General features: G+C 36.4%; 1 protein-coding gene across 1 annotated transcript in view; it reads left to right on the top strand.

The window, feature by feature from the left end:
- The first annotated feature begins 11,643 nt into the window (after nucleotides 1-11,643).
- LOC107676277 (neurexin-3a-like) overlaps nucleotides 11,644-27,544 on the top strand; it is a 136,220-nt gene continuing 120,319 nt past the window's right edge. Inside the window, exons 1-5 of the mRNA XM_016470808.1 lie at nucleotides 11,644-11,824; nucleotides 16,248-17,436; nucleotides 22,308-22,325; nucleotides 24,605-24,634; nucleotides 24,824-24,835. Of these exons, the coding sequence (XP_016326294.1) occupies nucleotides 16,740-17,436; nucleotides 22,308-22,325; nucleotides 24,605-24,634; nucleotides 24,824-24,835 (757 nt within the window). The 5' untranslated portion in view covers nucleotides 11,644-11,824; nucleotides 16,248-16,739. The remainder of the gene's footprint in view (nucleotides 11,825-16,247; nucleotides 17,437-22,307; nucleotides 22,326-24,604; nucleotides 24,635-24,823; nucleotides 24,836-27,544) is intronic.

Below are 27,544 nucleotides of genomic sequence, written 5' to 3'. Positions count from 1 at the left end.
TGAGTATTCAAAAGACTGTTTGTTTATCTAAACCCATTCGCCTGTATTGAGCATTCAAAAGACTGTTTTAGAATTATTGGAATGTTTACAGTCTTCAAATTAAAGTATTTTCAAAATATATATATTTGTTTATCTGTATACTTTTTAGTGTTCTGAGAATTCAAAAGGCTCTTTTTAAACACTCAAATGGGCTTTAAAAAAGTATTCGAGTCCTATAAATACTCAAAATACTCATGTTTATGGCCTCCTCTGGTATCTTAAACATTGTTTTCCATAATTTCTCCCCAAGTACAGAGTAAATGATCCATTGTGCAGTGATCCTTTATAAAGGAGGCAGTAGGGAGAGTATGCACAATCAATATATATATGTAGACAAAACCGAGCAACGATGAGCGATGGAGGAAGACGAGAGGAAAATTATCCCTCATTGATTTCTGTCTTACTATGCTTTATTGCTCCAGAGCATCGAGTGAGATGGCAAAGACAATGAACACAGTATTATTTATTTTGAAACTCAGAGAAGTGGCGAGTGTCTGCGCCTCTCTCCAACACTTGGACATTGATTAACTCACATCCCTATTTTTACCAGAAGCCCATTATGAGCTTGATTCAGTCACGCATCCAACCTGACATTTCATTTAACTCGTCCTACAGTCCCATCATGCTCTGTTGAAATAATGTTTCTTTTATTAGTGTTGCGATAGATTTGCTTGTCTATTTTGTTTACACTCGTAGCCTGTTTGTTTCTGAATGGGAGTTTCTGGAGGTACTGACCCAGAGAGGACCAGGGGTAGAATTTCAGACGTTGATGGGGTCAGATGTAGTTTTCATCAAGTTACAAACTGCTTAAGGAGAGATCTACAGCTCATGAGACTTTCATTGTTCTGCTTAAACAGTTTTCTTGGAGGCAATTTAGTACCGGATTATGAATTAGTCTGTTTCATACAACAATAATACAATAATACAATGCACTGTGAACTAACATATACAATAAACAACTTATGTTTTTTTTTTTTTTTATTGTTTTAACATTTTAACAAAGGTTAACATGCTGTAAAATACTATATGTTGCCCATAGTTATTTCATGTTAACTATTGCATTAACATGTTAACATGAGCTCTTAATAGAATGATCATTCAAAGTTATCTGGTCTTCAATATTGTTCCAAAAACGTTAGCACAAAAAAAGTTATTTACAGAATTCTATAATTTTTTTTTCTGTAATGCTTCAGTTGAACATTCGTCAAATGTGTTTTTTTTTTCAATGTTACTAGACTTGTTTCAAAGCGTTCAGAGAACATTCACAAGTAACGTTCCCATAATGTTGGCAAAATGCAAAAATGTTATGTTCCCGTAATGCTGTTCTCTAACGTTTGCATAATAGAAAAAAAATGGTTTAAAAAACTGGATGTTTTGAACGTTCAGAGAACATTTCGAAATAATATTTTTCTAACTTAATGGGAACCATTAATTGCAAAATGTTCTTAATATTTTTCTGTTAGCTTGGAGCCTGTGTCTCATATAGCCTAGCAGTTTAAGAGAAATATGTTGTGGAAACTAATTATAATAATATTATATTTATATCCTAATAAATTCGATTTTATTGTATTATAGTGCAATTATGCCACTTCAATTGCACTAAAGAAAAAAATGTCACCCTTGCTATGACTCAAAATCACATTAGACCTATCGGACTGCGCCATCTAGAGTTTCATGCCAGAACTCTGTATATGTACAAGACTCTGAAACTACCTCATTAAATACGAAAATACCACTAGATAACACTAGCAATAACACTAGATGACCCTGAGAAATGTAATGTTGCTATTTAATGATATGATGTAACATACCAACACAAAAATGCTAAAAAAAAAAAAAAAGGAAAAAACCCAAAAAAAAAAAAAAAAAAAAAAAAAAAAATATATATATATATATCAGCACATGTAAGCTTATCAGCACTAACACTGCTGATTGAATAGGTTTCTATTTAAAAGCAGGTGACTCATCATTGGCTAATAAAAAAGAGTGAGTATAGAAAACAATATCATTTTGAACTTCTAGAACTTTCCATTGACGTTATTTCAGGTTCCATTCAGTTGAAACTTTTTGTCCATAATGTTATTTCACTTGCCATCAGTGTAATGCCACATTCCAAATTTGTCATTTTTATTGTTGCTGTGTATTGAAAAGTAGTATATTCCTTTGGCAGCATATCTCACTTTCCATCTCTGGCACAGACAACAGCTGCCATCAGGTATTCTCGTTGCATAACGTTGCCATGTATTATTGATGTGGATATTCCTGCCCTTAAATACACCAGCCAAGATACAGTGACACATTATACTTCTGCTATATCCCTGTGTATAGCTGCTCTTCTGTTGCCAAAAGACCAAGAAGGACTGTTAAATCAATAGAGAACTATATTTAATATTACACATGCAAATCTGAATTAAAAATATCAGATTGTGAATTCATTAGAAATGACAAACTAGATCCATTATTACTGATTTGAGCCCATGATTAATCTTATTGATATGCATATTTGGATTTAAACAAGCAGAATCTTTCTTTCCTGGCAGTAAAAGTCTTTGTTGGTGGACTGACAGGTGGAGATGGGTGTATATGCATGTGTGCATGACCTCTTCTGCCGTCATCAGTTTACATGCGAGATAAGGAGTCTCTAGGGAAAGCTAGCCTGTTCTGACAGCTACAATACCACATAGACCACTAACCCCATTTGAATCCAGGCTTTGTCATATGCTGGGCAGCCATTAAACTTACAAATCAAGTGTAAACTGATACTTCTGAATAGATGTTGTAGTATGAGTGGTCACTTAAACATATGGTTTCTTTGCTAACAGTCATATGCAATGTTTGACTGTATGGATTTGTGAATGTGAAAGAAAGCTGAGGAAAACCCCCATGACCATTACCACCTCCACTGTTCAAATAACATTTGCAAATGAACAATACCGTCCTTTGTTGGTTCTGCAGCTGCTGAACTTGAGTCAATAGAACGTGCTATTTACTCAACCTCTGTATGTCATTTCCTGGCCATTAATGTGCTTCCATTATCTCGCTTTGCTAAAATTTTCATAAGCTAGAAGCGCATTTTCTCATAGGGTTATGTCCTGAGATAAGCCTTGACTAAATCCTGATTCTAGTCGGCACTTAAAACCTGATTTTATTTGTAAAACCTTTTTTTGTTGTTGTTCTTATTTTACAAGATTTTCCATTTACTCCAAGCAATCAATACCTCAGTGCTGTTCTGAATGCATTCCCTGTGTGTATTTTTATATCGTGGAGTATTTTCGTGCTAAACACTTGTGTGATTATAACACGATTGTGCACTTAGCTGGCGGTGGGGTCGAGCCGCTCACCACTCTAAGTCAACATCGTGACGCAGTTGACGGGAAAACGTCCCGACCTGCTTTTGTGTGGGCTGCTCTCTCTGCAGATCCACTCAGCATCATTTATTTTGTAACGGAGGTCGTGCGTATGGGATGTGCTTTTAAAGCTCTTATGATAGAGTTAAGTTTACCAGGCCAAATGGCATGGTAACATCATGTTCAATGGTACATTGTGTGCTACTCTCAAACTTCATGGGATAAAAGTTGGCAGGAAATCACCCAAGTTAGTCTGTATCTTGTCACTGAATCTGTCTTTTAGTATATATCGACAAAATTGCACAAAACAGATTGAATCAATGGCAATTATAAAAAAGGCCTTCGATTATAAAAATGGCTCTCTAAATGCAAGAATGGGATCTACATACAATGCAATGGATTGTGAAATAGATGTACTACTTAAAAAAAAAAAAAAAAAAAAAAAAAACCCAGAACAGTATATTCAGAATTTGCAATAAGAAGCACTAGGTTCATCTGAAGCAGAAACGGCAATGTAAGTGCAGGAAGTGATGCATTTTTTGTTCTCAAAAATAAATGGTAATCGAATGAGCCAAAAAATTAAATTAAATTAAATTAAATTAAATTAAATTAAATTTGATTGTTTTATATTTGATTTGATTTGATTTGATTGTAAACATCCTTAATAAAACAAGATATATTTTACTTGAAAAGAAAAATGACATAAGAGACGTATAAGTATTTTCAGGGAAATCTAACAAAATTTTGTGAAGTAATGAGCAAGATAAAAATTTTAATAAATTCAAATGAAATAAACATTACAATAAAATACACATTTATTTTTCTTTACCCATTGGAAATATATATTTTTTTATTTTAAACATAATTATTATGAAAATTTGGTTTGGTTAGATTCTTGTCCTTGTTAGGGGTTAGGGTTAGTCTATGCAAGAATGGAATTATCTTACAATGCAATAGAATGTGACTATTAAAAAAAAAAAAACTTTCCACCATATTAGGGCTGTGCAATTAATCGCATGTGATTGTCAAGCGCATCTCGTCAGTAAAGCCTGATCCGTAGTTAATGAATTATCTTACAATGCAATAGAATGTGACTATTAAAAAAAAAAAAACTTTCCACCATATTAGGGCTGTGCAATTAATCGCATGTGATTGTCAAGCGTCAGTAAAGCCGGTTCCGTGATTGGTAGTAAATCGCCATCACCTGCTTTCAAAAGGAGCGGCATTTAATACACAGAGCCGTAGTTCACTGACAAGCTAGGCAATATCGCGTTCATAATTGAATGCGATTCATCTGCGATTATGAACGCAATACTGCCTAATTGTCAGTGAACTACGGCTCTGTGTAGTAAATGCTGCTCCATCTGAAAGCATGTGATGGAGATTTACTACTAATCACGGAACCGGCTTTACTGACGAGATGCGCATGACAATCGCATGCGATTAATTGCACAGCCCTACACCATATTCAAAAAATGTCATATTCAGATTTTGCAAGAAGATGAAGCACTAGGCTCATCTGAAGCATAAATGGCAATGTAAGTGCAGGCAGTGATGTATTTCCTGTGCTGTTCCTCTACCCTTGTGGCTCTACACTTCTGCAAGCAGAATCGGCTTGACATAGATAAGTTCTTCTTGGCTCGAAAATAAATGGTCATGTTGAGGAATGAGCCAATGAAGACTTTTAAAGATGGCAGTGTAATCACAGTAATTAGAGTGGAGGTGGGAGGACAGAGCACTCAGGAGCCAAGATGAAAGATCCACCGCTGCTGTAGCGGTAGCGTTTCACAACGTGAAACAGTGTGCATTATGCTCACCTGTTGTTTACATTTTTGCAATGAAAGAACAATTCCAAATCATCTCATCCACTTCCCAGAAACGCATTTGAAGGTTAAAACTCCAACTTGACTTCGAGGAGAGAGTGAGATGGAGAAGGAGTTTTCAGAGACTGGCAGACAGGAGGAGGATAGGGGGAGGAAGTCGATGAAGTCAGATAACAGATTCAGAGAGACAGAAGTAGCTAGAGTGAGATAATCTCTATAGAATCAGCTCTGGGAAATTTAATGGAAGTTGGACCGATCTAGGGACAGGACGTGTCTAGTGTAATGCACTTATGATGTCAGGGCAAGTAATGAGCCACCCGACATCAAGGAAATGAGGCTTTGATAATGTCTGCATTCCCAGAACTCAGGCAATGCCTATACTTCTTTGGAAAGGAAAGAGGCATGGGAAAGAAGCAAGCAAGAGAGAGAACTTCCCGGAATACATGTGGTTCAGTGTATGTGAAAGAATGCATGGAGAGGACAAATAGTTTCTGCACTGCAGTAAGAGAGAGAGAGAAAAAAACTTTTAGACCAAGGTTTTGTTTTGTGTTTTATTTATTTATTTATTGTTGTGTGGTTTTGTTTTTATTGTGCTGTTGTTTTTGTTTTGATGTTTTTATAGTTTTTTTTGTTGTTGTTGTTTGGTTGTGTTGTTTTTGTTTTGCATTTTGTTAAAGTTTTTGTTGTTTTGTTTTGTTAGTTTGCTCTTTTGTAAATTTAGTAAAAACCTGAAAAGGGGATACATATTATTTTTCTTTTCCAATTGAACATGCTTTTTAACATTTTAATTTGATTGTTCTAAAAACAAGCCTTGATATCTTATTTTGTTAAACAATATTTTATGGTCCACAGAAGAAAGTTAAACAGGTTTGGAACAATAGGCAGCAGTGACTTGGGACTTATCTGATATCAGCTGTTTTGGGAAGCCAAATAAAGGAATCATTAGCAGGTTTGCTCCTGTTATATAAAGCATGTTGATCTCAGTATGCCAGATGGGAAACTTTGGGTCTGTTAAGGCATGTTTTCACTATTAATTTAGAGTCTGTTACTTAGCTAACTGTTGGAAGTGACCGTGTTTGTGTTTGTTTGTGGGTAGGGGCAAAACAGAAACAAAAGAGTCACTGAAAAATACAATATTGAATTCTTAGGCTTAAAAAAATGTAACAGGTAAGGCTGTGCTCTGAGATAAGGGTTGAGTTAGTTAGACAGGCTATAAACGTGAGACAGATATCCTGCACACGGGCTGATTCTCCAGCACAGCTTCAGCGTGGAGGGCTTGAGCAGATGCTCACAGACGGTTGATCACAGAGAGAAAAAGAGAGATGTGCGATATGGAGATCTTGCTTGATGAATGTGAGAATCTCAGAGGAAATGTCAGTGAATGCTCTAGTGACTCAGTATATTATCGCTCTTTCTTTTTTCTCTAGTTTTCTATCTCTCTCTTTGTTTCTATCTGTCAGATTGTCTCTCTCTACACTGTATCTCCTTTTTCTTAATGCCATTCTGGCTCTTCTGTCTTACACACACACACACAAGCTGATGCACAATATTTTTTAGCCCCAAACTCTTTCAATCCCCCTCCTCACTCAAATATTTTGAAATGCTCACCTCTGACCATTTAGTTTTATCCTAGATACAATTTTCTCTGAAAAAAGATTTTTTTTTTCTCACGTTTAGTAATAAAAATTATATTTTAAGTCTATCTTATGATTAGGTTAGTTAGGTTTACTAACATCAAACCTCATGGGTTCATGATGTTTGGTCTTGTGGCATATCAAAGAGGTTTAACGTTTGTTGACATTTGTGCCACCATTTGATGTAGTCATGCCTATTGTCACAGTGCGCTGTTGGAAGGAGTGCAAGGGAAACAAGGAGTACAATCAAAAGTCTTTATTCCAAGGAACACAGAGTAAATCCACACAAAGGTATGGCGCAAACACACATACACAATGAGTAGAACCGACAAATACAAACTGAACAGACTGGGGCTTATAAGGACTGGATAACGAGGGACAGACAGGTGCAGGGAATCAATTAATAATCAAAACAAGGACAGGAACAAGACCAAATTAGGCAAAACAGGAACTGAAACACATGACAAAATGGGTCCAATCCTGACACCTATACTGCCAAAAATATTTATTTTCAGATATATTTTAAAATTATACAAACATTCTGATTTTAAAGTATACTAACATAAATATATTTTTGATAATTTGTAGTTATTCATATTTCCTATTTTATTTGTCAATTTTATTTCTATTTTATATATAAAAATGTATTTAAAATATATTGTCCAAAATCTTGTTTTAAAATAACAGTTTGATCAATGATTTGATTTAAGAGTGAACAAAGGCTTCTATTTCCCTTCACTACATGCAGACAAAAAAAACAAAAAACACAAAATAAAAAATAATTTTCAAACCGTAAAGCTCATTCGTTCTCAGAAACTTCTCGCACATCATGACGTTTGTTCACACGACTTGCAAGAACTAATAATGAGGTCTGACATTTGAGGTTTGTACTGCCATATTTGATGTAGTCTGTCTATACTGCAAAAATGATATATATTTTCAGATATCATTTTAAATATATTTGAATATATGCAAAACATGACCAAAAAAGATTGATTTTACAATATATTTCAATGAATAAATGTTCAATATATTTTAGTTATTTAAATTTCCTCATATATGTTTTGGCCTATTTGTATATATTTTGTATACAAATACAAATATTTATACTGTCCAAAATCATTTCGCTTTACAAATGGACCTTGTTGACTTTCATAATTTGGACAATATCTTGTTCTGTGTTCTGCAGAAGAATGAAAATTGTACAAATTTGGAATGACACGAGGGCGAGTAAATTATGACAAAGGTAGAAGTCCAGTAATATACATTAGAGATCATAAATAATGGACAAACTATCCCTTTAACTGATTATTTGTAGTATACATTCACCCTGAAGGTTAAATTATGGTGTATACAGTTTATTATTGTACCCCCAGCAGGAAGCTCTTCTCTATTTTATCCGATTTTATGAAATGGTGGCTTTAGATTTGCTCAGACTAAGACTTAAAATCATGCTGCAGAAACCTGACTTTCTTATGCGCTTTGCAAACAGAGGTCTTTCATAGTAAAGCCAGCCATTATGCAGTGACTGAACTTATCCTTTTTTCCCTTATCATCCTTTTACAACAAAGCTTGTATTGCTTGTCTGATTTCCTTCTGACACTCGACTTGAATAAGAGTGTGCGAGAGAGAGAAAGATGCCTTGGCTGGTGCCTCAGCTCTACGGAAACCGAGAAAAGCAAAGATAAATACTTATTACAACAAGAAATACTAGGTTAAAAGTAAACCCTGGAACTGATAATAGGTCAGTCTTCCAGAGCAAAGTTAAACAGAATATGAGAACAGAGCTGTTAGTCTCTCCCAGCATGCTCTCTTTTCAGCTTGTGTCATCAGCTGCAACACAGGAAGCTCAGGAATGGGAGTGTGTCAGTCAATATGTTGTTTACTTAGTCAATCTAAGTAAATCTGCTCTGAACTCATACCTGCGGGCGTAACATTGATCCACTTGACCCAGGCGGCTTCCAGGTTTAATTGAAAAAGAACAGCTGAGACCTTTATGAATTAACTGCAGAAATCAATATCTGCAGAATGCCACCCTGTAAACTCTCCTTACACGCTGATGATGCCAGAGTAGCTAGCAGGCAGGTTGTTTGCAGTGCTTAGGAGAGTAAACAGATGGTTTCCTTTGCTCTCTGTACTGTACAGGTGTACTGTACTGTTTTATGCACTCAGATTGTTAGTGAGTGCGAAGGCTGTCATCTGTTCCTCTCTTTTGTTTTATGTCACGATATATTGAATGACAACAGGTGGCAAACATCCTGCTGTAATGCTTCAATATAAATCTTCTGCAGATAAAACTCTCAGTCTCTATGCTATTTGGTAAGTCTGCTGTATTTACATGGGCACGTTAAAGGAATAGTTCTCCCAAAATGAAAAAAAAGCTGATAATTTACTTATTCTTAGGCCATCCAAGATGTAGATGAGTTTGTTTTGAGCCGTGTTGCTTCAGATGCAGCTTCTGTGCACATAAATGATTGATTAAGATTAATCAAAAGATCAAGTTGTTATTTTAATTCAAAATTATGAGGTAAAAAAAATTAAAATAAAGCATGCACGGATGAATCGTTCACAATGAGAACAATGACATGCATTTAGAAAATATATAGGGTCAGAGCAGTCACAGAATTCCTGGAATGTCCATTGAGTTTTAAAATATTTTACTATGTTCAGTCCAATTCCACAGATTTAATATCTGTCTCGGCCTACTTCAATTTGATGTGTATCTTTATATGTCACGATCTTCATATATGTGACCACAAAATAAGGTTCAATTTTTTGAAATTGAGATTTATACATCATCTGAAAGCTGATTAAATAAGCTTTCCATTGATATATGGTTTGTTAGAATAGGGCAATATTTGAAAATCTGGAATCTGAGGGTACAAAAAAAATTCAAAATACTGAGAAAATCGCCTTTTAAGGTGTCCAAATTAAGTCCTTAGCAATGTATATTACTAATCAAAAATGAAGTTAATATATTTACGGTAGGAAATTAACAAAATATCTTCATGGAACATGATCTTTACTTAATATCCTAATGATTTTTGGCATAAAATAAAAATCTATAATTTTGACCCATACAGTGTATTGTTGGCTATTGCTACAGATATACCCGTGTGATTTATGACTGCTTTTGTGGTCCAGGGTCACATATCTTTATATGTACACAGAGTATCAGTATCTCCTGTACTGCAGAAGATAAAAGGGCATGGAGTTTGCATGAAAACAACAGTAGTGACATGCCATCTGACCTGGTTGTGTACTGGTAATGACAGGACATTGGTTGGATGTGAGTGAATGAGGGAGATGTCAAGCTTTCAGGTGAAGGGACTGTTTCTTAGAGGGTGGTTTGGAAAGCTTGTCTTTGCGTAGTGTCTGAAATGTCCTGAAGGGGATAAAGAGAGCCAGTCTGTCATACAGGGCTTGTAGATGCCTCAAGACCTATTAGTCTCTGGTGAATACTGGAATGGACAGGCGCACAAAAGAGTGGAAGCCTAACTATCATTCTTACTGTGTGAATGAGACCAAAACATAGTCATCTCACAGGCACTGCATGTGATAAAGCGCTACTAGAAGACTCTCAACATTGCAACATGCTTACCTCTGATAGTTTTTCTGCCTCAAACACGTATCATTCAGCTTCAGATGAGCTTGACTCTGCAGGCCGGAGAGGTTCGATCCATTCAACTCAGAGACATGCTCAATATTCTGTAGGATCTATGATGGATCATTTGGGCTGCAAATCAATGACATGGTCAACACCTATCGATTGCAATGTTAGTTGTTTGAGTGTGCAGATTTGACTTGCGTCCCAAGTATAAAACTATCTGGAAAATAGCTTTTGGAAGTCAAAATACATTGCCACTAAACCCCCCATTCAATTCTTAATTTAGCTGGTGCACAGCAGTTGTGTTTGTGGTGAAGTTCAGCACCAAGGACAGAAGATTCTCTCAGGCCTTTCTGTTGTCCTAAGTAAGTGCACCCACAAGGAAAAAAACACTCGCACATTTATTGATTAGGTTACACTTGCCCCGCAAACAAGTGTTTTTAGGAGATTTAGTTTCATTGCACACTATTATAGAGGACAGTATATTTTGTGAGGGGATAAATAGGAGAAAATTACATAAATTTGGGTCAAATTAGATTCATAGATGTAAAAAAAAAAAAAAGCTGAATTTCTGAATGGTCAAAGGTGAAAAGTTGAAAAAACTGGTGAGGTTCTTCAAATAAGGGTCCAGATGTAACACTTTTTAAAATTAGAGTATTGTTTATGAAAAATTATTCAATAAATCAAATAACTAGATTATTGTGTTTTTAGATATTCTTGACAATGCTGCAAAGCCTGCTAATTTCTAATAGCCTACAAAAAACATTTAGCGATTTTCTTTTATACATAGGCCCATTGAAAACTGTCCAAAAATGACCACAGACACATTCACTCACATAATACGCGTTTCTTGCAAGTATTGTTGCGAAATGACATACTATACTTTCCATTTTTAACGAGTCTCCTGGTAAGAGAGGATGACTGTAATCTTTAGAAGAAACGGCGCGTTTCTGAGGGGACTTCATCAAGTCAGCATGGATCCACAAATGTAAGCAAACAGAACACAGACATCTCGTAGACTTTTCGTGTCCCTTTCCCCATATAAATGTATCTACCGCTTCAAAAAGAAACTCGTTTGATTTTGGCCAAGTTTTCTCTCAGATTTTACTACACCTTTAAATGGCGCGAGCCTCGCAGTAAGAGGAAGGCGGGGTCGCGGGGCGCGTGTGTGAAAATCTCGTGATTGTCCAACAGTATCTCTGAGCGCGCGGCTCTCTGTAACTGTAAGCGAGCACAGAACGGGAGAACGGGGGTAAAACATCCTCACACAAGACCGTGAAAAAACGACATTTAGCGGCGTGGACCAAACATATAGAGCCTGTTGGGAATGTAATGTGGATTATTACGCTTTGGGATATTTTTACGAAAACTGAGGTTAGTCTGTTTCTTTTTTCTTTTTGGTACGGGAATGATTGAAAGCTCGCCGGGATGTTTTAAGTTCATCACTTACTTCGAGTATTTACACTTAGTTGGCTTGTTTTTACATTGTAAATCACGGTTGTTGTTTAATTTTAATTGTTATTTCTGTGAACGCGGCGTGTGGCAAAATAAACGACATTCGCGTTGTTTCGCGGAGTAGCGCTATTAAAATACTAAACTGTATTATCATTCAGGCCCACAACACAAAAAACGAAAAGAGGTTTTACACGCGCTGTCGAACTCTAAAAATACATTTACGAGTATTTATTCTTCAAGGATAGACGGTCATCTTCTATACAGAGCTCAGTGTGGAAACAGTAACATATTTTTGTCAGAGTTGAGAGCGGTTTTCGAGACTAAATTTTAGGCACAAAAATAAATATGTAACGTTACTGACTCTATTTGTTTTTGTCAGCTGCCCGAAATATCACAGAATATTTCGTTTATTTTCAGTAAGTTTGACAACATAGGCTTGTATTCTTGTAGTAAACACGAAAAAAGCACGTCTTTTCCTCAGTAAACATGTAACAAACAATTTCGCGCTTTGCTCTCAGGATACCTGTTTTTCTTGATCTGTGGCTCTGAATAATGAATAAGAGTTCTCAGGTGTCTGTGGAGCCCATGATCAACTGCCACTCAGGATAAACAACACGCATGCCCACTGCAGGTCCATCCTTATGAATGCACCTAGACATGGACTGGTCAAATACACAGGAACGCATATCCATGTTCTTTTTTAGCGCATGTATGAAAATGTATTAACACTTGCTACAAATTTATTTGGCTAAAATTAATTTTTTAGGATGCACACATGTGGTGTACTTAGCCTAATACATTTTACTAATATGATCTATTAGTGTACTACTTTATTCTGGATTTTATTAGACAATGTATACGGAAATCTTAGCAGTCTTTTATTCAAAATATATTTATTAAAAAAATTATAAATAGTTCAAGGGTGGCTATTAACACGTTGCAGTGATTTAAGAATATTCACAAACCCTTATAAATGATTCAATATAAACATCTGTCTTGATGTCACAATAATTGAAATGTTAGAATTTTTTTGAACTGACTTTTTGCACGTTTGCACATAACATGCACATTCAGCTCTTTTTGTCTCGCTTTGAAGTGCTCAAGTGAGTACAGTGCATTATTAGAATATCTTAATTCGTTCTCATCAATTTATAGTGGCTCAGTTAGATCTCCTGGAATTCAATAGACTTTGGTAATAATCCAGTATATCACACACTAGCGCGCTCACACACTCATTTTAAAGGTAGACGATCCAGGCTTATGCTTTTTAGTAGCCTACATTGAATGTTTTTGTCAAAATAATAATTGGGCTAGATACATTGTATTTGTGTGTTAAACATTTTTGCCGAAATGTTTACACATCCACCCAGACAGTATCGTTTGTCCTGAAATTGTCGGGGTAGATAATATTTACTGAGCACGGCCTTGTCAAACACACACACATATTCATCGACGATTTTTTTTTCACAGCTGACAGAAATGAAAATGAACACGTATGTCTGAATTAAAATAATATATCATATATTGATTCGATCGTGTTTAATTTCTCCATGACGCTCGAATATAATTTCACCCTGTGGTGTTTTGTGACATCTTTTGTGTGAAATATGATGCTGTGTCCTCTCACCAAAATGATTTTGTCGGTCTGTTTATACATGTGCTCATTTATTTGTGAGACTGACGTGCCTTGTTTTAGGTGACTGAATTGTGCACTAATAATTTGGTGTATTAGAGCACATTTTGTGTGTATATTGTAAAAACGAAATATTGGAGCACAAAACCATTCAAATTTAATAATCCATATAAACGATTTTTGCTTAAAAATATACATCTGTTTCAAATGTATTAAATCGCATTACACGTTAGCTAAAATTAAAATAAAAGGACATTTATATTGTTTAGTTTCCCTGTATTTTGTATCGTTTTGTTCTCACGGGTGTTGGTCATAATCTCCATTTACATATCAAGCCAAGACAGCTAAATGATTTTAATGCAACCGATGTATTTTTCCACAGAGATAAACGAATTAGAATAATTAACACTGATAATTCTAAAACTGAAAAATACACATATATATATGCACATATAAATGTATTAGATATTTAATGAACGCCATGTAAAATATAATATATATTTTCGTTTTGTTTACCGAATATAATAAGAAACACATAACACATTTCCCAATTTTGTAACGAATATCGTTCTGCCGCGTTAGATTTTTTTTCTTTTTTTAATTCTTTAAAATCGCCTTTTTGTCTGTGTCGCATTGAAGAATATTTCCTATTGGCGTTGTGTAATGCTCAGTTCTCCAAAACACTCATCGAATGTGCTCTGCCTTTCCAATACACCGCAGTGTGACGTGATCTTTCTGTCTTGATCAGAGAGCCCTATATAATGCACACACTCCACACCTTTACCACAGTGAAATTTGGTCATAAATCATATTCCTAATCCTCTGATTATGAGGGGTATTATAGTGAATCATGGCACAAGGATGGTGTGTTTTGGCAAGGTGATGTAATGCCGTAAATGACTGCTGCAGAACCACTCACAAGTCCCTATTCCTCTGCAGTGGGTTGCTTAGGGGGTTGCTGGTGGTACCCGTGCCCACTCTGGGTCACTGGGGGGAGGCTATATGAGGCCAGGTAGGATCCTCACGCCTCCCATTCGCCGGCTGGCAGCCCAGGAGGAGAGCACCGGATGCTGATGTCATCCATTTTGGCCCAGCTCTACCTCGCCCACTCCTCCGCTCCACCACGCTGAGGCTCGACGGCAACCGTGTCACTTACGGAGCCGAGCTCGCTGAAATGGCGTGCACCTCCTCCCAAAGCCTCCATGATATCATCGGATGCACTGGAGGACATTTTGTCGCAGCTCTTCTGGTGTAATGGCAGAGCATAATTGAGGCACCTGTGGTAAAACCCAGCTTTGTGTGTCTGATTAATGGTTGGGCCTGCTGTCATTAACATGCCTCCCTTCCTCTATTACACCTCCTTCTCCTACTCGCCGACTTTTTAAGCGGGATCCAAACGCAGGGGTTTTATTTTGTGGTGTTGTGTGCCGTTCCCAGTGGGGTGTGTCAATCACATATCAATGAGGACAATGATGTGCTCAGTTTAGCCTTTTCACCTCTCTCCTCCTCTTTGCAGGCCCTCGCCCGACAAAAAAAGAAAAAGGGAAAGCACACATGCATATTTCGAGGTGTGGGAGCGAGCCAACGTGGAGTATCTGTTACAAGCACGCGGTCTCTCGCTCTTTTTCCCCTCTTCAGCTGCAGCAGGCAGAGCTCTGACGGCATGCATTGTGTTTCGGCTCGGTTGAATCGTGTGGGCTGGAAGCACTATTGTCCTGCCGTACCTGCTGCCTACGCCTCTGGCAAGGACACGGGCAATATTAGATGTCTATTAGGTTACACCTCGCATGTTGCCGTGTAATTGGAGCCTATTCATTTATGCACGTAGGGGACACATGTTAAGAGGAGCCGGAGCTGCGTTTTGCCTTCACAAAAGTCCTACTAATCTGTGCTGGTTCAAGGCCAAACTTCAGCATGGGAATCTTCTCTCATATTTGTAGAACAAAACAGGCCATTTTGTTTGCGCTTAAGGATGTGTTAAAAAAGCCCTGTAATTATTTTAATCCATAAAATAAACATTTCCGTTGCATTTTTACTGCATCTTGTTATGCAACATTCCTTAAAAAAAAAAATAAAATAATAATAATAATAATGCACAATAATTTTAGATTATTCATTAGATTATTTAAGATTATTATTAATTATAGATCATCTTTATGCAATGCATTTTTTTTTCAAAATGAAGGACAACACCTAAATTAAATATTTTTAAAGCAAAATATTATAGGTTTTTAGACCTAGTGTTTAGATGACTATGGTGCTGTAAATGTGGATTATGTGTCATGAGAATGTGTCGACATGCATATTATTGTTTTCATGCATTGTGCATCCTGCAGAAAGCCTTTTAATTTTCCACATCATCAGATAAACACAGACTCGCTGCTATTGAATGATAGCTGGAGCTGCCATGTGAATAATGCTGGTAATTTACACACTAGATGACCGATAACACACAAGAATCTTTTGGGTAAAATGCCTCTAAAATAGAAACTTTTAATTAGGCTTTATCAGGAGTTGCGTTTTACAAAATGATGAGAGACTTATTCAAATGCAGCTTTTCATGATAATATTTGTGAAAGTGTACTGAATTGTTTTGTTACATAATATATTTTTATGCTTTTGTGTTTTATGCATAAAAAAAATCACACACTCGATAGACTGAGACATTCGTGGATTCGTTTGTAATTTGATGCTTTTCTATTTTGACAGCTATTGTGTGCTAGACGGGGCAGAGTAACAGTATGGACTACATTACCCACAAGGCATCATGCAGTCTGCGCTGGTTTCCCTAAATACAGAAAGAGTCCGACCTGGAGGACCTGTCTGGATGATTGAAGTCTGAGGAGATACCAGAAGAAAACAGCACCTCAGCAGACACACAACACCTCATCTGCTCATCTCCTCAAGTCGATCCATTCCAGGAAACGTGGAAGAAGTACTTTTATTGTCGCCTGACAGAGATTGGATTGTTGTGCAATGTCATTAGCCTTATGACTGTTATTTAAGACTGTTCTCCTCCTAACTCCCTCTCCTCTTTTAGGATATTTTTTGTTTGTCGCTGCGTTGACGATCTCACCTCTTCTTTAGTATCTCTGGGCATACTGTGGGATGTACTTTGGATATACTGACCTTTGAACCAAAGCGCATTCAATGATTTCCTTCTGTTCAGGATAAGAACCCCAAATCTCCAGCACTTTTACAATGAATTTCTTCAGATTCCCAGTCCAGTTGCAGCTGCTGATCAGTACTGTACTTGGGCCCTGCTTGGGCCTGGAGTTTACAGGGTCGCAAGGCCAGTGGGCACGCTATCTCCGCTGGGACGCCAGCACCAGAAGTGACCTCAGCTTCCAGTTCAAAACAGACGTGTCCACCGCCTTAATCCTGTACTTTGACGATGGTGGCTTCTGCGACTTCCTGCAGCTCATGGTGGTCGAAGGGAAGCTCCAGTTGCAGTTCGGCATCGATTGTGCCGAGACCACAGTCGTATCGGACAAGCGAGTCAATGACAGCAGCTGGCATTCTGCCACCCTGAGCAGGTACAACCTGAGAACTGTGCTGGTTCTGGACGGAGTGAGCAAATTGGGCGAGGTGCAGCCACAGAGGCAGTACATGAAGATCGTTAGTGACCTCTTCCTGGGCGGAGTCCCTCAAGATATTCGTATTTCTGTGCTCACTCTCCCGACAGTGAAGGATCTTCCACCGTTTAAGGGAATTATCAGGGAACTGAAGTACAGTAACAAGGAACCTATTCTGCTAAGCAGCCAGAGGGTCCGCATGGACATAGAGGGGATCTGCATGGAGAACCCATGCGAGAATGGAGGAACGTGCTCCGTTGTGGATGGGGAACCGCTTTGTGATTGTTCTAAGACAGAATATGTTGGCCGATTCTGCAACGAAGGTAAAACGGTTTATATTTTACAGCTTGATAAGAGCAAATGCAATATTGACTTTGTACTGTATATGCAATGTAAAATCTTTTCTCAAACGTTTATTGGCACCCATCTAATTATACTCGAAATTGTCAGTCTTAACTGCTGAAATGTGAATAATGTTTCCCAGAATCATTCATGCTACTGAAGTTTGACTCTAAGGTTCAGGTTAATGGCGTCTCTTAGCTTGTCTACAGAGATTGATCTGTTTTCTGCATTGGCAGGCGTTTTTGTGCTGGGAATTTCTTGATCAGCTTCATAAGACCCTCCTCTATTCCCCCATCGCTTCTTACGGTCAATTGAAAGTGAATGTCATTGAAATGCACTACTAGCAAAGCCTGCGTTTTTACCTCTGTAAAGCACTAAGCTGTTTGTCTCTGGCAAGTGTTTGTGTGTGTGTGTGTGTTAGCGTGCCCGGCTGAGGAGGTGGGGTGTTAGGATGTTAAGGTGCATTTTTAGGTCCCTTGGTTGTTTTTCTGAAGTGGCCATTTTAGTTTCTCTGGGGATTTGAGGAGGCCATTTCACAGCTCTGGGTTTTGTTGTTGCACTTCTTCAACAGAGACTGAATCAGAGATGGGGGATAATTGCCTATTTTAAACATGTCAATTGCAATTCTTTATAGCGTCATTACTGGTTTTCCTAGAAAGAACATTTTATGACCTTGGTTATCGAATGTGCTCATTTATACACAGATCTTCTGGTTTGCGCGCATTTATTTTGTAAATATAATCATCATAACTAAACTAATTTTGTTATACCACAGAACGCAACTTTTGAGTTCTTCCCCATGAAACAAGTTTTAGATCCTGGTAGATGATCCTGATGGTAATGAAAGGTACACTATGATTTCTTTTTTGAATATTTCTGTTTCTTTTGATAATTTTTGCTTTAAAGATATCCTCTTAAATGCTTTAAATTCTAGCAAAAACAATATGGGTTATCTTTACCTGATAAATAATGAATTTTAATTAGCTAGGAAACAATTACAGAAACTAATGTGTATATTTCCTGTCTTGATTAGGCCTAAACTTTTTTCCCCTTGTGACTGGAGTGTTTAAGCTGGGTGATTGATCGGTGATCAGTGCTCTGAGCCCTATGAGTTGTTACTCTCATTGTAGACACAACCACTCCTGCGATGCTCTCCTTAATTACACAATTACTGAATGTGATTAAAATGTTAAAGCCAGGATGCTATCTGTGTACTTGGGTATTTAATATAGAAGGGAATGTGTATGCATGTACAGCCTGTTTCAGAGCGCAAGAAAGAGAAAATGAGAGAAAGAGGGATGTGTAGAAGACACTAGGGTTAAATTTATTGGTTGTAAAGAGAACAGAGTTTTGGGCTTGATTTACAGCCGTTGTTCCTCTCCATCTTGTTTGGCTGACTGGGTCCTGCAGTCAACTGATAGGGGCTAAAGCCAGACGTAAAAGCAGCTTTGATGGCTTTGAATGCTGGGAATCAGTTCAGCCAATCATAAAAGAATAAATAAACCATTTTTGGAGGCCATTTATACTGATGCACAGGGGTAGCCTGAACTTAAAGGCTCTGTAAGACTACAGCTGAACTTCCTCTCCTGGCGTCTCTCTAATCAAAACCAGTATTGTGAAATGACACATTAATGGCTGACATCAGTGTTTGATAACAACATTACGAAAATCCACTGAGCAATCTTAATTCCATCTTAACCTTGTGTCTTCAGGCTTTTGAAACATCTGTACGTGGGTAATAAATATCGGGTCGGAGCCATATGGCAAGCTGGTCCGAAGTGTTAAGCATTAGCCTTACGTACGTTTGACTGAATCCAATTGCCATAGCAGCAGCAACAACAATCTGACACTCCTCTTGATAGCCAGATGGCTAAAATGGCCTCAGAACTGCTTTGCGTTGCCGTGGCGTATGTTCCTCGCTCTGTGAAAATCGTGATAGCCACGCCGCTGCATCATTTGCGAAAGCGCGTAATCTTTTGGCGGATTAGAATAATAAACATTTGGCAGCCAAACAAACACTCAGTCTGTCTTCCCATGCGGATGGTCTCTGAATTGGTACGCTGAGGTTTATGTTTAAGCTGGCCACTCTTTACAAATCTCCTCATGTGTTATTTAATGTAAACAAAGCAAATTCAAAAGTGCATTATGAGGATATGTAGATCTTAGAGTTGTTTTTTTAAGGATAAGACTCTCTAAACATTTTCTAGTTATGGTTTGCTTTTTTTGTATATAAGAGAACTGTTCTAAGTAATTGAACTTAACATTTTCACTTTTTGAACAAAATTGTTCAGAAAATGCAAAAATGTAGTATTCTGGTTAATAATTTAATATTTATTTTAGAAAACGATGCATAAAATGTGTTGAGAAACAGATTTTATTCACATGACTCTTTATTGCAGGGATCATTACAATTTGGTGTGAATCCAGATTAAACTAGTAAACTTGTTGCTTTTGAGAAAACAAGGAAAAGATCTACTGATGTGCTACAACTAAACATTAATTTTTGTTTCACCGCTGTTTCTGAGAAACTAGGTCATCATAGAAGGCTGACAGTGCATGTAGACATTCATATTCCAGCCAGAACTTCAGTACAGGTCATCTCAAGAGCTGAACACATCAATCAAGTCACCATGGCTCTCACATCCTGAGTGTAGCTCAGCATTCCCCGCTCTCCAATCACATCCTAATACTTTCCCCACCAGGTTAATGCATCTCATCAGAGGACTTAATGTCCTGTACCAGCCTTTAACAAGCACGGCAGACAGACACACACTTACACATTGGAACGTGTCCCGAAAATGAGTGACCGTGAGAGACAACATATTGCATTTTCAGCCAGTACAGACATCAACACATACAGGACTAAATTAATGTCTAATGTAGCTATAATTACTCTGCACTAAAAGCATTTCATGGAGGCAGACCCCATCAGGTTTTCCTTAATTTCCTGTATTAGCAGCAGTTTGTGTGCACTGGCAACAGATAAATTGGTTTTTCAGCCTGTCAGTGTCTGGTATTAAAAAATCTACAGTAAAATCTTAAATTCTTTAGAGTCATATGAAATAATTCATTGGAATAATCTGGATAATCTCAAAGTTAGCTAAATATTAATGAATAAAAAGTATTTTAAAAAGTATACCTAATAATAGTTATAATGTCTATGTATATTTTAAAATATTTGGTTTATGTCATGTAATATATAATGCACATTTACAATATATAAAAAAAAAATTGGTAATTAGGAAATACATTTACTTCTAAAGTGTTATTAATCTAAAGTTGTGTACACTATATATACACAAAATAGATTTCTGTTTTAATAGTCAAAAAAAAAAAAATATTATAATTTTTTTTAAAATTTATTTTAAGATAATTTTCTTATGTTTAACAGCTGAAGTTGAACACAATAATATCACCACTGCTAAAAATATCAAAGCTTAAGAATCACTGACCTCACTAATCGAGTAGTTTAGTGGTTCGGTATGTGATATGTTTAGGCAAAAACTATACTGTCAAATAAAAATAAAGAAAATAAGAATAATCTAACTACAAGCAACAGCACAAATAAATACAATAGAGTAAAGATACAAATAAAATAAACAGTGATTTTCATATTTTTTTATGTAGGTCTAACATAAGTTTTCAGGTAGAAATTGAATAAAGTAATGAAGTGTAAAACAGCATTGCATATTTGACTGTATAAATTAAAGATTAATCTTGAATAAAGTTACAAAAGCTATTCAATCAAGAGCAGTGAGTGATTTCTTTGTTGTTGCTGTTTGATTAATATTAAGAAAGTGCTGTCACTTTAAGAGAATGTTTTGTTTTGTTTTTTTCCGTTTAAATTTTTCTGGACACCTTTTTAATGGTTAAATAAAATTGTATTAATCAAAAAACATTTATAATTAATTAAAATCATGAAACGTAAACAATTTAACATTCATTTATCAAAAGTTTAACAAAAATTACATGTTTAGGGCCCTATGAAATGTTAATTTTTTCCAACCTTATATTTTATTGTTACCAAATTCTGTGTTTTAACATGACTAATTATTTTAAACAAATTTTCTTATGTTTAACAGCTGAAGTTGAACACAATAATATCACCACTGCTAAAAATATCAAAGCTTAAGAATCACTGACCTCACTAATCGAGTAGTTGGATGTTCGGATGATCGTAAATCATCCCTAGCCGGAACAGATTAGAGAAATCGTAGATTAGCTGTTTTTCATCACACAGAGCATTGCAATGCCCGTTTATCAGTGTTGGATGCCCTTTGGTTTGGGAGACGACCAGAGTGCATTAATGAAATGAGTCAGCCCAGTGCTTCAGTGCCAAAGGCGGCCTGTGACACAGAGAGAGAGAGCGAGTGTGTGTCTACAATGAGAGTAAACGCTACCAGGCTCTGAGTATGGAACAGTGCTTTAGACAAACATCAGCGTCCCATAAATCCACAACCCTCTCTAAAGGGAGCAGGTTCTGTTTGTTGCCTGTTTGGATTTATGACCCAGGCGTGGATGTGGGCTTTGGGAGTGTGTGTAAGACATGGAAGATGAACTAGACCTCTTAGATGTTGGTGTGTCATGTTGTTTCATACACCACAGATCTGATCCCCCCCTCCTCATATCCCAGGGAGAAGAGGGGGTGGATGGATGGATGCAAGGGGCATTTTAAGGGTTTCTATGTACATGCACAGGGCAGATGTCTGCTCAGTGCATGCTGGCAGGTGTGTCAGAGTTTGCATGATAGTTTTCATGCAAAGATAATATGAGTGGGCTCTAATGGCTGCAATGTTTCTCTCCTCTTTTTTTTCTTTTTTCCATTGTGTCTTCTTTTCTGCAACACCATCAGAGGCCAACAGCATCCCAGGTGAGTTGATAATGTCCTTAAGGCTGATTTGAAGCTGTCTTTTATAGGCGGTGAAAGCATTAATGATGTAGAGTGCATATGTTATTCAAATATACAGTAATATAAACGTATATTTTCAAACATGCTATTGCTCTCTTTACCATAATGAAAAATACTTAGTTGCCATGAAACCGAAGTTGAGAAAATGAAATATGCATGATTGAACTGTTCACAATAAGATCTATAATATGCATTTGGAAAAATTAGTTTAATTACTAAATTAATAATTAAAATCAATATACTTTGCCACATTTATATTAAACAACATACAATGCACAACACTGTAAAAATGATTTTTAAAAGTTGTATTTTTTGCAAGGAAATACCATTTCAGTCTTTCTACATCAAAATGTCACATTTAGTTAAATGTGTTACTTTTCTTTACGTTTCTTTGTAATTACTTGTCTAATTTAGTAGTTTCTGTTTGTAAATAATTTCTCAACCCTCTACATTGTGAGTAAATCACTCGCATATGCGACTAAATCTTCACTCTGGGCGACTAAATGATGTCTAATATTAGCCAATGGCTAATAAATTCTCTGATTTTACTCGCCAGTGTGTGAGTTGAAGGCTAAGTATAAGTTTAGCACAGATATATTTTCACTTGCTGAACACTCTAACTGAGTGCTTCAGAGTTTCACTCTCCGTCAAGTGATCTGTGCTATTTTTCAGTTCATCTCAACGGATGCGCAGCGCACCTGTATTTGACGTATCGTATACTTTAGTGTGAAGGCGCACGACTCGCCGTCCTTTTGTACTTATAACAGCGTTCCTTTGGAATTCTTTCGCTTTTAAGAACTGCCGGGTTCTCTGGTAGTAGGCGGAACTAATGCGCAAACGGCAATCTCATTATCGTCCCTGTTTTGATTTCAGCAAATCAGTTCGAGCATATTCATGAATCCAGTAGCTCATTAATCCTTGGTGCGTTTTATATTGTTCTTATTAGTAGAATTCGTATCATTATTGTCTTATCAGTATTTTTGTTAGTTTTTTCCCAATTTTTTTTTACAGAAACACTGAATGACCAAAAAAGCACCACCACCAGTCCGGTATATGCATTCATAAATGGTTATCAAGTTTTAATTCTAATTACTAAAGTTCTATCATTAAATAATACTAGATTATCATATTATAATGCTTGACTGACTGATGTTAAGAGTGTACTTTCAGATATTTAAAAAAACTGCCATTTTACAAACATTTATTATATAGTCTGGCGAGTAAACAAAACAATTTACTAACCAATGGCAATTCAATTGCCAAGGTGTCCGTAGAGGGTTGTTTCTACACCAACTTTGGGCTATAGATGACTATTCATAATGTATTTACATTTTTGTCACTTTACAATCAAAAAATTGAGCTGTCACATTAGATAAAACATCTAAATAAATAAAAATAAACAAGTTAAACCAATAATTTCCATGAAAATGCAAAAGCAGATACTTTTGTAATTACCACTTTGTGTCAGATTATTAAAACTTTAGATTACACTTTATTTTAAGGTGTCCTTGTTACAGTGTAATTTTGACCTTTGACCACAAAACCAGTCATAAGGGTCAATTTTTTGAAATTGAGATTTATACATCATGACATAATCTGAAAGCTGAATAAATAAGCTTTCCATTGATGTATGGTTTGTTATGATAGGACGATATTTAGCCGAGATACAACTATTTGAAAATCTGGAATCTGAGGGTGCAAAAAAATCTAAATATTGAGAAAATCGCATTTAAAGTTGTCCAAATTAAGTTCTTAGCAATGCATATTACTAATCAGAAATTAAGTTTTGATATATTTACAGTAGGAAATTGACAAAATATCTTCATGGAACATGATCTTTACTTAATATCCTATTGATTTTTGGCATAAAAGAAAAATCGATAATTTTGACCCATACAATGTTTTTTTGGCTATTGCTAAAAATATACTCCAGCGACTTAAGACTGGTTTTGTGGTCCAGGGTCACAATTATACATTTAAGTACGGAGTAATATTAATTAACTACATGTATAGTTAGGGTTAGGATTTGGGTTACTTGCATGTAATTATGCATAATTAATTGTTATTATAATAGTAAATACATGTAACCTGTGTAACAATGACACCTTAAAATATAAGTGTTAAAAATAAATAAGATGTTCATAAACCTTTTCCTTCTGCAAAGATTTAATGTCATCGTATGGTCTGATACATACCTAAAGATATTCTTTTTTTTGTGTCACTTTCTCTGTTTCTCAAAGGATTTGCACACATGATGATGGCGGATCAAGGTATGCCACACTCCTTCACTGGTATTCACTCTGTTGAGATTGATTATGCATGCTTGAATTGACTGAATTGCTGTGAACCTTGAATGCATAGATGTGAACTGTGCTTTGACCGTTTCTTCATATCTCTCCATGCTTACCTTCTGTGGATACTCTTTATCTCTCTGTTCCTTTTTCATCTCCTTTCTCAAGCCAAGGGCAAAGGTACAGAACCGTTTTCTTCCTCAAGTTGTGCTCTCTTGTGTTTACATCCTTGTTTTTAGTACTTATTTTTCTAATAGCTGTTAACCATGGGTGACTGGATCAAGAGTATAATTAAATGAGAGTTAATTGAAGACAAACACACAAAAGGTATTCTAACTGCAGTCTGAATGGTCTGAACTGTGGCGTCTGTCTCCCTGGTGGCCTTATCCCCAGTAGATATTTGTATCAGCTTCTAAAATGCTTAAACGGCACAGTATGACTCAGTCTCATGAGGGTTTATCTAGCTTGAGACCATGAATGATGCTTTATTTGCCATGCAGTGTTTGCTGTGGTTTTGATCTTGCATGTGAAGTTTTGAGAAATGTTGTGTGTTCAGCCAGGTGCCAGAATGACTTTCTCTAAGTGTTTTTTTTTTTGTTGTTTTTTGAAAGAAGGAGAGAAAGAAAGAACTGTGATATTTCAGTCTGGCAGTACATGTGTGCTGTCATGTCATTTCATAACTGGCTTCTCTAGGGAGGCTTGTAGATGGGCCCGATTTAGCCTTGACTTGCTGCTGGGCAGAGCATCCCTGTGGAACGCTGTTGTACCACATGTCATCCCGCCGTCTCACCCGATCCAATATTTCAGCATGTCTCAGAGTGGCCAAATAACTTCATTCTTCAATAGACAAGGCCTGGAATTGGCTTGATTCTTTGCAGGTCCTCAATGCATCCACAAATGTGCAATTTTACACAGTATAGCTGTTTTATTTAAAAGTTCTCAGGTTTTTAGGGTGATTCTCTCAGTTTGGACCCTTTTTTCCCCCACAATAGAAATTTTGGTGCATACCTGAGTACATTTAGCTTCAAAGTAGGATTGTTTTGTTGGCACAGCATATGTGAAAACTTGTATGCTTGTTTTTTAGGGATTGATCAGTTCGTAATGGTAAATTCTGAAAGTATAATAAATGTATATATATATATAAATGACTTTTTAAAAGTTGAAAAAAAGGATTGCATTTATTATACTTTCAGAATATATATATATATATATGTATGTGTTGTATATATTATCAGTTAAAACAGCATTTTGGGTGTATGCAGATCTAATTTATTTGTCAAGCAGACAAAATGACCAAAATTTACTTCCCTAGTATAGTTCTGGTGGACTTCAGAATGATTTGCAGTTGGTTTGAATTAAGGGTGGAACGGTTCAACTTACTCACGGTTCAGTTTGTATCTATTAAATATTATTAAATTAGTTATTAGTTAATTAGAATTAGTTATTCTAATTCTATGAATAGAGCCTGATTTAATACAGAAACAAAAAATTTTCCGTTTCAATTTTTCTGGACTCCTTTTTAATGGTTAAATTAAATTTTATTAATAAAAAAAACGTCTAATTAATTAAAATCATGAAACGTAAACAATTTAACATCAATTTATCAAAAGTTTAACAAAAATTACATGTTTAGGGCCATATGAAATGTTTTATTTTTTCCAACCTTATTGTTACCAAATTCTCTGTTTTAACATGACTAATTATTTGAAACATAAAAACAAGTTTCATTTATTCTTACTGTAGCCTAATGATTTTTTTCCTCAGAAATTCTGTGTTGTGTATTTACATATTTTAAGGCATAAAACAGTCATTTAATTTATCTTTTAATTAATGAAATTTAAACAAATTGTATTTTTGGAAAATAAAGGGGATTTAATATTACAATTAAAACATTGAAGAAATATTGTATGACTATTCCTTAAAAATAAGGTTTTAATACTGGTTTTAACTACTGAACAATAGTAATGCAATGTCTTCAAGTTAAACCAAACTTTTATTTTGACGGGTTGCCGTGAATACCTTTACATTCCTGTGTTTATATGATATGAGGATAGTTTTACTCAAATGAAACGGTCAAGTGCTCATGAAGTGACTCTCAGAGCAGTTCTGGAGATGTTGTTCATGTATTTACGTCCTCGTTAGAGAGACGGCAGACGTTAATATCACCGGAAGTGTCACACACGCTTCAGTACGAGTAGTAAACATAACCGCGCGTCTGCGCCATTCATTAACACATAGACACGCAAAAATCATATTTAAATAGTCATTTCGCGGCTTAATATTTACAAATACTAGTGGGAGTGGGAGTGTGCTCACAGAGTGCGCGATGCAGAGAGCGCGACCATGTAACATAGAGACAGAAATGACATGCCGTCGTGTAAATAAGATAAATAACATAAGGCTATTTAGTTGTTTAATAAAAGAACAAGGTATAGACCTGTTCTATAGGAAAGGTAACTTTAAATTACTTCTGTTGTGATCTGGCGCTATAGAGAAAGTAAAATTAAATAAAATTAACTTGACCTTCAAGGGGGGCGGGGGGTGCCTTTGGAGGGGCGGGCCGCCCCCCTAATATAATGGCAGGGGAAACACTGACTTCAGAGAAAGCTTAATATTTGCGCGCATTCTGAGGCGCGGGTTAGCTCGCTTCGGATGAGCGCACGCACAAATCTTCTCTCTGCGCGAGCGTCCTCTGGCTCTTAAATGTTTAATCTGGCAAAGCTTAAACGAGTTTAGCTTAAACACAGATATCAGTGTGTGCTGTTCAGGTCTCACCTGTGCGCGCGTGCTATCAGCACCCGGGTGATGATGGAATAAATGCTCATATTCCAGCAATTCCGCATTGAACAAGAGTGAATGGTTTGTCCACGTTTTTTTTTTTTTCATCGC

The sequence above is a fragment of the Sinocyclocheilus anshuiensis genome, unplaced genomic scaffold, assembly GCF_001515605.1.
Source record: "Sinocyclocheilus anshuiensis isolate Anshui unplaced genomic scaffold, SAMN03320099.WGS_v1.1 scaffold3105, whole genome shotgun sequence".
Lineage (NCBI taxonomy): Eukaryota > Metazoa > Chordata > Actinopteri > Cypriniformes > Cyprinidae > Sinocyclocheilus > Sinocyclocheilus anshuiensis.
This window is presented reverse-complemented; position numbering and strand designations above follow the sequence as displayed.